Here is a 13,212-nt window from a genome sequence, read left to right as displayed (position 1 = left end):
TTCGTTACGTCTCTTTCTGGCTACTGTTCCCTCATTAACCCTCTCCCTCTTCGGACAACTGTTATCTCTGTCCTCCGTTTTCTACCTATCTCCCTCGCTCTCGTTACGTATGCACGATATACACTTTCCGCTCGACGCTTCGACAACGGTATTACGCGATTCAGTTGATTTCGAAACGGTGCATCGGGAGCGCGGAATTTCTCTGGTATATAATCGGTTTTCTACAGACTCGTCCCCTTTTCCGTTTGCAAGTGAAACGCTTTCAACGTAGAAAGTTTCCTGGCCGATTCGGCTTAACAACTTCAAGTGTGTTCTCTTTTCTGTTTTTTTTCCTCTTCTACTGTTTCCTTTTAGGCTGCACCGGCCTTATGATCCGTGTATAGTAGAATCGTCGTGTCTACTACTGTGAGAATCAGCCGTTTTGAGGACGTGCCAGTGCCTCACAATGGGGAAAGCAAAGCGCGCCAAGAGATAAAATAACCGTAACCGATTGTCTTATTTTGGCTTTTCTTTGTGCGCGACCAATTTTTCATAAATGGCCTCTTCTCTGTATTATTTTTTGTAACAACGTCGATACAAATTCAGGTATTTTGAATTTTCCTCGGAAGGGATAAAGCCGATTTTATTCTACAAAATCGAATGTTTCAATTCAAAATAATTAACTTCATCGTATTCTTTGCTTTCTTTTCTACTTTTTGCTTACAAATTTCCGATAAACTAGATATTGAGCTGAAGATATAACGCGTGCCAATATTGTGCGCAAGCTCTTTATCATGACTGATCGTGCACAAAAATACGATAATCCACAATATCAATAATTAGAAGCACGTAAACTTAGCCTAGTATAAAATCTATCGCGAGATATTAAATCAAAATACACGTCATCTAAGAAGCTTATAAACTTTACTTAACAATAGCTTCTTTACTACGCAGAAAGTAAATATACATTAAAATTAATTTAATCTTTACACTGCCTAATTAATTTCTCCAATTATATATTTTTAGATAGCTCCAGTTTTAGAAGAAAGAAAGATTCTTTAATTTTTTTAAACTTTTTCTGCATTTCTTTCTACCATTTAAGAAATTTCTCGTTTGAAAAACGTGTAACCTCTCATGTTGTATAAAAAAAAAACGTTCTAAATTTTAATTTCGATCGAGTATCGTATTTTCAAGGCACGACGGTGAAGATCGGTGCGCGGTCTGCCTAAAGTCATCGGCCAAGGTATATACAAGAGAGAGAATCCTCTACACGTTCCGGAGTATGCAGGGGGTGGCGAGTCAGGAGAGCGAGAGAGAACGAGAGAGAGCATGAGAGTAACCGGTGTGTATGTGGTGTGGTGCGGTGTGTTGCTACTGCTGCGGCTCTTCAGTGGGACCGAGGGAGAGAGTTTAACGCGACGATAGAGGAAGAGAGGGGAAAGGAAGGTGGGGCGAGCGAGGAGGTTAGAGCAAACGCGAGAAGAGCACCGGTACGGAACCGAGTGACAAAGAGAAGTGAACAGAGAGAAAGAGAGAGAGGGAGAGTGAGAGAGAGATGGATAAAGTAAGAACGAGTGCAAAGGGAGGGAGGTGGTGTGCAAGAGAGAGACAGAAAATCCGGTTGCCTGGCGACGAGCCATCTAGTTCGATCCCAGCCAGCCGACCAGCCACCCTCTGGGCGCAGGAGCAACGAGAAAAGGCGACTACCTTCTGCCTTCGTTTCCTTTTTCTTGTCATTCTTAACTTTCTTGAACCGCGCCGCGCCTTTGTTTCCCTGGCCTGTGCGTGTTGGTCAATCTTCTTGCCCACCCCTTTTGGTTCTTTCTCACGTTAACATCACAGAATACATACGTTAGTGTACCGTATGAACGAACGTTGGTGATGGGTTTCGGTTAGACCGGGAAGAGAGAAGTGCACACGTTTCAAGGCCGGAGCGGTCGGTCGGTCGGTCGGTCGAGTGCATTGCATTACGTTGCGTGTAAGAGCGCGTGTGCCGAACGATGGAAAGATCGCTGTGAACTCACAGTGTTTCGTTTTGTTGCGAGGATGAGAGTAATCCTTGGAGTAGCGGGCTGCGGTGAGGGAAGCCAGGCCTGAAGGGAAGAAATCAAGAAACGGAAGAAGAAAGAGTGTGGTGGTCCATTGGTGGGAGACAAAGCGAACGAACGAGTTAGAGAGGGATAAATAAAGAACCGGTGCGTATATGCGTATACTAGTTGTGTGTATGTGTGAATATACACACATGTTCGAAGAAAGAAGAGAGAGTAGTCGAGCGACAAGAAGAACATTTGATAATGATGTGAAGCCGATGATGAATAATACCCGCGGTTTCTCCTATGAAATGGAGGTCGGTCCAATTGTCGATCTTGTCTTTCAACGAACGACAACGAGCGTATAAATCGAAAGTATCTTCTCACGAGATGCAAGAATACACATTCATCGAGCTCCATGCCGATCACTCGAATCGTGAATCGAATCGGTTTTACGATTGACAAAAAGAAACTAGAGCGTTCCGGTAATGGTGGTGCATTGACGGAGAACCATTCTGGAAAGAAGCTTGGAAATCTTACCGGAAAAGAAGTAAGCGTAGAAGATTTGTTTCTGCGTACTTGATCGAGTCGAGTTTCGCTCTAAATACTCGCCGTACGATAATATTAATCGCTAATCAACGAGGAACTCGATCTTGCAGTAATTGGTGCGCTCTAGGGATATTTTTAAAAAGGAACAGAGGGAGAAGGTGGCCCATTGAAAGAACTTGCCAACTATAACGGATCTTGTGTCTTTTTTCACCCTGTTTCCCCGTCTTTCTTTTTCGTCGCTGTATACTCTCCCTCGATCCATCTCGCTCTCTCCCTTCCTCTTCCTTCCATTCCCCCTTTCTTTCTTTCTCTCTCTTGCTCGTTCGTTCGTTACAGCCGATCAACACGAATCGAGACCTACGCATAGTCCAGCAACATGTTCCAGTGCATTATTCAGCAGAGAAACGGATGGATTCATCCTTATAACCCCGATACTAAGGACGTACTTCCAGGTATGGTTCATTAGATGCAAATGCGTTCGCTTTTTCTTGCATCTGAAGTAGCTGGGGATGAAAGAAATCGCGCATTAAACGGAACAGTAAAGTTCCTAGATCTTTCCCCTCGGTGATAGTTCGAAACACCAAATCAGTAGATACTTAACCTAACCTAAAACCCGTAAGTAGTTATTCGTAGTTCTTTTTTATTTCTTTGAGTTGCCTACGTTTGAGTAATCACTACGTAAAACATTAGTAATCATTCTACGACCCCTACTCATTGTATTATAATTCGCATAAGCTCTATACATTATTTGTCGATTTCATTGAATTTAGTTTATAAGCATCGTACATTTTGGTTTCGACATTTTCGCGTGCATTTATACCATAAGTCTTTCATTCGTCCACAGTTTTGCCGTGATACATTCGCACAATGTGTGCGTTATACAATATTGGAAATTCTAGATAGACGAGGACATCTAATGCCGCTGGTGTAGAGTAGTGCGAATACTCGTTTAAATGTATAGAATTTCTCTCGTCGCGTTACTTGGAACGCGAGAAAAGCGGCGCGGCGCAATGTCGAGCTCGAAAAAATGGTCTTGGAGGTCGCTGTATCAGCATCACCGAACAAAATATTATCAAAAGAAATTATATTATAAATTCGCTGATTAGAGCGTAAATGTGTGGTTTGCATTAATTGTAAGTTTATAAAATCTATATTTTTTAAATGTAATAGAAATTTTCTAGTTAGCAATGAAATTTTGTATTTGACTCAGAAAAGAATTACGATATAAATATTCAACACTTAATCGCATAAATAACACTTGCCAAGATGATATATATTATTTAATCCAATGATTGATAAAGATGACTTCAATTATTTCACTAAATACATACATATTTACTAAATAAGCATGTTACCTTTAAATGAACAATGGGCGACGCATTTTATTGCGTTCGTCAGAATTACAAATTCCAAGTATCCAATTACACAAACTGAACAAAATATCAGATATAGAAAAAGGTTTTGTGTTTCTATTGTCTATATTACGATCTACAATCTACAGCAGTAAATACTTTGGGTTAAGATATCTTAGCGTTTTTTACTACTGACATCTAATTTTTTGAGTATTATCGTTTATCACCTTGTTTTGAGGTATGCAGTAAATAATGATCAACACAATAGCAATTGATAAAGTATACGTTCAATACTGCATTCTCATCGCGTTTTAGCTTACTCAGAACTATTTACAATGAACCTAAGATTTTTTTCCTACTCTTGATATCTATATTGTAGTAGATTAAATTTAAGATATAATATCAGAAATATTGCAGAGGATGTTTTGATTTCAAAAATTAACCACTTACTAGTAACAATATAGTGATGACAGTATTGAATCATTATGTCCAAAAAATGGAGAAAAGTTATTAAAATCGATACATAATATTTAAGAAAATAATTGAAAGTATTACAACTTTTTGTAAATGAAAATACATTTTGCCTACACAGTGCGTACATAAATAGGGAAAATTCTTATACCAAAAATCTAACTTTAGTTAGTTTGCAATTACTATTAAAAATCAAAAGTTTGAAAATCATCAGTACATTATAGAAAATAAATAAAGCGTATCATAATAAAACTACAGATAAGAATTTCCCTACCTGTATGCTTATCATTAAAAAAATAGAATTCTTTCCTATATTTAATAGTATAAAATGAAATTATTAAATATGATGTCATTTAACCTTCCAACTAAAATGCCGATTCTCCGTAACAGTGGAGATTGGCATTCGGATTAATTACGAAAATTAAGTGAAGTCTTTGCAGCATAATTAAATTGTAGGCGCTCAGAAAAGTCGCTCGATGGTGGTAATCACATTTGCAAAGGGTAATTACGTAACGTCTTTCATTTCGAGCTTTGTCTCTTTGAAAGTGATTAGAAGAAATATCGAGAGCAGTCGTTCTCTCTCATGATCCTCAAGCGCGGCACCTATTTCTTTTTTTCATTTATGTCTGCCTCTTTCCTAGAGTCGAATGCACCGCAAATGGCATTCTCGATTCCGTGTACCAGTGTACGTTTTTGCCTGGATTGGATTCTCATATTGAACGAGGTTTCTTTTACATGTTAATTGGAAAATGCCTGTGTAGATTTGCTGTTCTAACAATGTGAAGGGAGTCGTGGTATTGTTGAGTATGTACATGCTACATGTGGTGTAGATGCACGATTTGCATCGAAGGCCAGCCCTTTCCTTTTAGGAGTTTTCCACGATAGATCTGAAAAAAAATCAGTTTCTTTTAGTATTGTTTCCTTACCACTAGAATTACCAGATTGGTCGAGATAACTACTTTGCAATCTTTTATAGAAATCTTTCTGATTTGTAACTATGTATTCTTGAGAATTTGAATAATTTTCTATGATTTTTAATCTTTTTATTTTTAATATATACTATATTTTGATTTTTCTAGCACGAATTTTATATTTTAGTTGATAGTTCTAATATTAGAGAACATATGTTAAACTGTCCCATATTAGGTTTTTTGCATAGATTATATATACCAAGAAGTATATGTGTTGTTCGTAGTATTTCATATATAAAATTAAATTGATTTTCGCCCAAGTATTTTGAATCGATCTGCGGTCTCTTTGTTTCACGTATGAAAATGACATTTAGAATGACATTCATTGTTTAAGCGATATTACATTATGGTTGAACTGCATAGTCACTACGAACCTATGACCTTTCTGTCACCGAATCATTATTTTATAATTGTATGAGCTTATTCAGAGATGATAATAAATTTTTTATTTTTTTTCGATAAGATGCAGCTAGTTCGGAATTTTATATGTTGATTTCAATTTCAGAGATTTTACGTTCTTCCAAATACCATAGTATACAAATTTTTGGTTATAAATTAGTGGCTATTAAAAAGAAACAAAGAAAATCAAAGGGTTTTGAGTAAATGTAAAGCCGTTTTTCTTTTCTTAAGTACACTGAACGATTAAACAAAAGACACTTCCGTGAGCGATAGCATTGTATCAGAACAGAATTACATGTTATGTATCCGTTCTCTGAACGAATTCGTTCCTACCATATGGCGTACGAACTCTAGCAGCTAGCTTCCGGTCGAGATGGTTATGAAGGTTCCCCATGCCATGCGCCAGAGAAAATCAAAGGGGTTCCATATGGCTTCCTTGTCTGTCGGAACTTCTAATCTGCTTTCAAAACATTTGATTGCAAAATCATGTATTAGGTCGTCCGAAAAGTCTTTTTCATTTTATAAGGAAATAATGGATGCACAACATTTTCCGTTTTATATTATTGTATCGAATTACGTATGATCCATTTTGTTCTATCAAAATAAAGATCACAACGTTCGACAGATTAGGTTTCATGTTTGTATAAAGACGCATCGTTGTAAAAGACATGTCTGTAAAAGAAAGACACTTTTCTGATGACCTAATACTTATGTTTGGAAATTTTAAAATAAGTGATTTTAGACAAATATACAGGGTGGTTGGTAACTGGTGGCACAAGCGGAAAGGGGGCGATTCTATGCGAAAAAAGAAGTCGAAAATATAGAATAAAAATTTTTTTTTAATTTTTCTATCGAGACAACGATCTACAATGAGATCCGTTATAGCGTACCGCACGCGTACCGAGCGAAAATTCAAAGTCGATTTTCTCGAAAACAAAGCCTCAAACGAAAAATTTTTATTCTATATTTTCGACTTTTTTTTTCGCGTAGAATCACCCCCTTTCCGCTTGTACCACCAGTTACCAACCATCCTGTATATTATAATATAGATTATAGAGAAGAGAAATGTATTTTTTTAAATAGTAAAATTAAATAATAATGAAACAAAAGTTACTATTTATATTTAAAAATGAAAAGGGAGTACTGATGTACTAGAAAATAATCTAAAGTTATTTGGAATTTGGTTTTCATCTTTAACAGTCCAACTAGTGAGTGAAATAATCTCATAAATTGTAAAACCTTGTACAAAAAAATTTCATTTCGATTCGAAAAGAGATTCCCCTTTTCTCTTCTCCTGCAATTTCAATTTCCACACGCCAATAAAGAAGCCAACGATAAAACGCGCAGATGTGTTTAGTCCAATTACTCCTTTCGCGTAAAAGTCAACAACGCTGGGAACGTATTCAGAAAAACGACGAAGTAAAAGAAACGCAAACGTTTTAAAAGCTTTTTTGTCCGAAGAATCAACACATTACCAATCAAATGAATTGCGTTTGAATAGATCTTTAAATGATCCTTTATAAGGATTGCAGAAAAGATTAATAAAATATTTGGCGCCAAGGAAGTTAATATATTCCGTGGTATTATATGGTAGAGCAGCGATGTTAAAATTTTCATTTAACTAAGAACCATGCATTTATATTAATTAAATTAACGATCTCAGTAACATAAGTTAAAAAGATGAAAGAAGAACCAAAGAATAAAAGGCAGGAACTGAGTAACTAGAATTTATTATAGTCAACTATTTTCTAATTGCATATCCTTCTTTACTTAATTTCAAAATTTAAAAATATGCTTAATCTTTGACTAGCATTGAAAGTGCTAACTATATTAAATTATAAAATATATTCTTTTTAATAAAATTTCTTACAAAGTAACTTACGAAGATGGTCTATCAATTACGATAAACGATACGATAGAAAATATTAGGACAGATCTGATTTATATGTATTCTTATTTCCTTATGCAAAGTTTTTAATGCTTGGTTGCGACGATTCGTTTAGGAGGGCGCGCCGGTCGCAACATAAATCTTGATAATTGACGAGGCGCGTTGTTCGTCGTGAACTACACGGCTAATGGGTAATTCTCGTAGCAAGACTATTGAGAGGCCATCGCACTATCTTTCTGACCTGCTATTACAGTAGATAGTTTCTAGTTTACCATGCACACGTCACGGTACAATTACGGGATACGTACACAAAGGAACTGATATGCATTGGATTTTAGATAACGAAAAGTGAACTGAACGCGCAATAATCATTTTATGTTCCCCTTCAATTCGTGCAGGAAGGAAGTTGATAGAGAAACGTTGCGTTGCATATCAATTTGTGCGCGCGAACTCGTGCGTGAAGATTCTTCTCCCTCCATCTTTCCGTAGATTTAATTTAATTGTACCGATTTCTATTTTATTTTTTCCTCTTCTAAAAGAGTACCGGTTAGGATTTTCAGTATATTGGCACTTAAATACTTTGTTATTAATTGCGTTACAAATTAAAAATATGTAGTTATTTTGTTTTTTGTTCTTTTCGGGCTAGAGTATAGCTTAGGATCTTTAAAATATCAATATTTGAATATTTTGACTGAATACAGCCATTTTGTCTTTTGTTCCGTTTGGGAAAAACTATTGGTTAGGATTTTTAGTACCCTGAAATTTGAATATATTCTTTCATATTAATTGTATTAAGTTTGAAAAGTATATAGATTATTCCATATTATTACTAAATACAGTTTCACATTTTAACCCGCGCGAAATGTAAAGGTTAATATCTATTAAACTTTCTAAAGTTCGTGACCTAACCTTGAAATCTACAACAAATTTTACTTTCACATTCCATTCTCGACAAATAAATAAATGTATTTCTTCACCATGTAAAAAATAAAATTATGAATTTAAATGAACGCGGCTCGTAAAGTAACTCGAGAACGATTTAAATTATCCATTTCCTTTTTGCGTTTTATTTTTCGCCCGGTAGCGCAGCTCGGTGCAAGGAAGAGAAAAAAATTAATTCAATAAAGTCGTCAACCTTTTGTACGCATGACGTGTTTGTTCGTATGACGGTATCGCGAACGATAACGTGGTAATTGGCAACTAACTTGTTAATTGTCGTGGTTCACCCCTCCCAAATCTGCTCAAATTGAATCACGTATTTCGCCGCTGCGTCGTTTCAAACACTGTTCAATGGTATCTGAATTCCTGAAATTCAACTTACCGTGCGAACGAAAACTTTTCTTTCCTTAAAATCAATATTAAAAAATATGAAATTATCTTTAAATGCATGAAAAATGCATCAAATATTAAAAATTAAGTTAGGTTTGAATAATAAACATATGAGCGCTACTTTGGTTATTTTATAGGAATGGTAAATCGTTTCTGTGATCAAATTGCATTTCTTGATGACCTGGTTTTCTTGAGATCGCTTGCCTAACCACGAGTATGTTTGTGTTGGTTATCAGAATGTCGGACCAATGTTCACTGTCAAACAGTCGTATACGTGTAAAGTATGATTAACTATGAATATGATGTGTTAAGTATGTATAATTCCTAACTTAGAAATGGTTTACTAATCTTTAATGTATGTATATAAATGTAAATCTAAAAAGAATGTATAAAATTAGCAATTATCGTTCTAATTTAGTGTGTTCTAATAAAATAATTTTTTCAGATAAGAGAATGTATAAGATAGTTGTTTGTAAACGTTTGCTTAGATCGATTCATGAAAACTAGATTAAACGCTATCTGTAATTGTGCGTGGAGTGCGCACGTGATACGAATAGATATATGTTTCTTTGCTTATGCGTTTGAGAATGCAAGATCTTTCACGGTATTAATTTCCGGCCATTAATTTGCAGATGAACATCCAATTATGAATTTACATCGAATATATTGTAACTTATTCCTATTAAATTCGTGCTATTTGATCTGACAACTTTATATCGTATGTTACAAATTATAAATTACTAAATTAATAAATTAGTACAAATTAATTTTATCGAACTATTGTGAAAAGTGGGAAATTAAGTATCATATAATCACTTAAAATTCAATAATATAAAAAATTACTATTCAAAATTTAATAAGGTTAAAAATAAAATCTAGAATTTCATAAAAATGTAAAAGTTTTCGAAACTACAGAAATAAAAATGTCTTCGAGAGACCCAATAACATTGAACATACTATTTTCGTTTCCATAAATCTCCTCTGAATCGTCGCATTATTCAATAGCAGTTTGAGATCACCGTATATCGTTTGCTTAATGGCGTTCGCGCAAGTGTAAACGCACACGACCGAGCAAAGTTAAGACGGATGTGTGTACATACATGAACATATAAACGTCGGTAATATACACAGTAGGCGTACAGAGAGGAAGGCGCGTGCGTGTAGGCCTCGCTGGTAATTGTGGTTAATTTAACGACAGTCAAAGCAACGACTGCCTGTCCTTACTGGTCAGTTCACGCGGCCAAGTCCCTCTCGACTGGTCGGCCAATGTGCAATACTCTCGCGGTCATCGAAACCGCACGCCGCCGTTATTTGCCATCGATATTTGTCCGTAATCCCTTGTCTGGATTCGTCAAGAATCGTAAAAACCAGTTAATTTCGTTCCTTTCATCGCACTCGTGAAACCACGCGAATTTTGACGAATACGAATATCTTCAATAATTTCACAACGAACAGAACTATCTCAGACAACTTAATAACATTAGTTTTCCAGACAAAACGATCTCGTTCGTATTACAACTGGTTTGCAGTTTTCTTTCGTGGATTTCTCTCTCGCTCAGTGTGTATATATACCGTTGTGTCGTCTCCCCTCTATAGTAGAAAAAAAACAACAGTCGACATTGGTTTAGCCGAATAGAGGCAACGTCGGTCAGTGTTCGAAGCACGTGTGTATATTCTGTCGCAGGATATCCGGCAAACTTTTGTGTTTCATGGACGGAGAGAAAGGATACTTAGACGTGTCGCGTTCTATAGCGATCGAACTCGCGTGTAAAGTTCCTCGAAGTATCCAGCTATTAGACAAGCGTATTCGGTGTGGACACACGTGTACGTAAGTTCGGTAATCAAAACAAGGCCGTTTTACACGTCGAGTGAGTTTGTGATTGGTGTGTTCAGTGGTTCATCGATACGTGTTATTGTGATCGTGTGGAGCTTTAGGAGATCCGAATGATGTTTCGAATTAGAAACGCGTGACATTTACGAGAATCTCGCGTTTCTAATAATACATCATCCGTGGTGAACGGATCGAGAGTGAAAATCAATGTTATTCGCACGGTTGCGATACTTCGTGGCGCTGTAGTTTTAAAACGTTTAGTTTCTTCGAACAGTGGTCGAACGCTCTCAAAAGGAATATAATCAAGCCTGTTTCAATCGTCCTGGAATGAAACGGTAAACAACGTGTGATAGGAATAGAGTTTTTCAGACACCAGCTGTTTGCTGTTGTGTGCTGCTGAACTTTCCACGTCCGTTGCATAAAAGTCTACTGAGTCATCGAAAGATATGTTTATGTTTCGAACGAACAGCATCGTGTTACCGGTCGCGAAACTACTGTTGCGATAGAATCGAACGAGGCACCGTGGTAAAAACTCGACGAGTAATTGCTTGGCTTGCGTAGAACAGCTAATTGAAGGAGAACTAGTATTGGTGGCAGGTTGTTCCCGAGAACACATTTTTCGGAATACTAATTGTCCAACGGGACAAGCAACGATATTAGAGTTTAATACGGAGGTTAGATTTGTCCCGTATATTACGTATATCGAAGTTTTGTAATGTTATTTACTTTCTACTTTAATTGCAGGTTTTCTTAGTATGTGTAATCGAAAAGTTCAAGTGATAAACCGAGTATGTAATTACTCGAAGTAATCATTTAAATGACAGACTAGGAATTACTTTTAGTATCATTGAATATATGACAAGAACCATTTTGGAAACAGGAATATAATGTTGGATTTTTATTTTTCATGAGACTAATGTTTGTAGATTTTTATGGTAATTTTGTTACTATAAATGTTGCTTTTAGTCTGCTATAGCTTATAAATTAATTGTAATGCATTTTTAATGCATTTATATATTGCGCCAATTGTTTATTATATAATACAAAGAAAATAATAATTATATTTTACAATTGTTTGAATACGTATCAAATATTTTAGGATACATTTAACCAGTACAATAATAGTTAAGTTCGATATAAAAATTTTTATGAATAGAAAAATCAGGGCGAGTATTACATATTCTCTTTGAAATGAACAAACTTTTGAACGAGTAACTTTTTACGTGCTCGATTTACTTACTACGCTACCGGAAATATCTCATGTTTTTGTACGAATGATTGTAGGAAATTGCTGACATATTTATTTCAAAGTACAGTAAAACATTCATTATCCGTTCACCTACTCTTCGAATAGTTGCTATTTGAATAGTTCCTCTATCCCGAACCTTCCATTATCCGAACAGTACATTTCCTTCGTTACTTTGATATGAAATTGAAAACAAAAATTTCCTTTTCCTTACTGTCTCTTTTATATTCGATGTTATGTATATATTATATTATACTTTAATAAGTTATTAATCTCTCTGACCTCAAATTCTAGTGCATTATATGTTCTTGACAATCCCACCTGGTCAAATATATTTCTATGATTAATAATTAATTAAAGTATTTGCCAGAATAAAGAGGCAGCTTCAATGTTTAAATTGTATTTATTAGAGAAGTAAAAAAGTTTATCGCTGCGATTATTAATTGACTATGAATTTATAGAACTCTACCCTTATTACAACAGCCCTTTCAATGAATAAAAAGCTATATTTCTCATAAACGAATTTCCCAAAGAAAAAGTATCGACTCTAAAAAGATTAAAAAGAAAGAGGAAGATCTAGGTGAATGTGGAATAATTTACATGAAGAACACTATAGTAAATCTCGTAGATTCAGTCCAGGTGTAACCTATATTCCTCGTATCATTTTATCACTATCCCCTGTCGAAAGAAAAATGGTCTCTCATGTTCGTGCATACTTTCTCATTGGAAACAGGATTTTAAACGAGTTTAGGATGACCCAGATCGATGGGTGGACATCATAGGTCCATGATGTTCATAGGACCGATTCGAGGCGATCCGAACAGTGTCGAACGAAACGGAATAGTCACAAGTACATCTCAATTTAAGGGCAATTGTGTTTAACAGTCCGACGCTCTCAATCGACTGTGGGCGTTTGCTTCGTTGACGAACGAACGAACGAACGAACCCACGGCCGAACCGTGAATTTTATTCTGTATCTTCTATTGTCAGACATATGACTTCCCTTTCCGGTTTTGGTTTACAGTGTCTTATTAAAACTTCATTACTTATGGCCTATTGTAATGTATGACAGATTTTTTAGTTCCCTTTCCCTTTTTTCTTTTTACATATGATATGTTCTACTTTCCTTAACGAGATTTTATATATGTATTTATTCATGTTTCATTA

The 13,212-nt window shown here is 35.7% G+C and overlaps 1 protein-coding gene and 1 long non-coding RNA gene across 12 annotated transcripts in view; one reads left to right on the top strand and one right to left on the bottom strand.

The window, feature by feature from the left end:
• Positions 1-13,212, top strand: part of LOC117163596 (SLIT-ROBO Rho GTPase-activating protein 1) — a 43,808-nt gene that overhangs the window by 7,063 nt on the left and 23,533 nt on the right. Inside the window, exons 1-2 of one of the 11 annotated variants that reach the window (XM_076621845.1) lie at positions 155-585; positions 2,025-3,010. The exons of 5 other annotated variants lie outside the window; for them this stretch is intronic. In XM_076621845.1, the coding sequence (XP_076477960.1) occupies positions 2,935-3,010 (76 nt within the window). In that variant the 5' untranslated portion in view covers positions 155-585; positions 2,025-2,934. Of the gene's footprint in view, positions 1-154; positions 586-635; positions 3,011-11,005; positions 11,135-11,282; positions 11,474-13,212 lie in introns of those variants that run through there. 5 more of the 11 variants (XM_076621844.1, XM_076621847.1, XM_076621848.1 and 2 more) reach the window with 5 other exon arrangements.
• LOC143303200 (uncharacterized) lies at positions 4,601-10,166 on the bottom strand. The gene is made up of 3 exons (XR_013059290.1): positions 10,069-10,166; positions 6,085-6,208; positions 4,601-5,268 (listed from the first exon to the last, which is right to left on the bottom strand). It is a non-coding gene; the product is annotated as an uncharacterized LOC143303200 (long non-coding RNA).

This window comes from Bombus vancouverensis, chromosome 9 (assembly GCF_051014615.1).
Source record: "Bombus vancouverensis nearcticus chromosome 9, iyBomVanc1_principal, whole genome shotgun sequence".
Lineage (NCBI taxonomy): Eukaryota > Metazoa > Arthropoda > Insecta > Hymenoptera > Apidae > Bombus > Bombus vancouverensis.
Note: the sequence above shows the minus strand (reverse complement) of the source record. Positions and strands in the feature narration are given on the sequence as shown.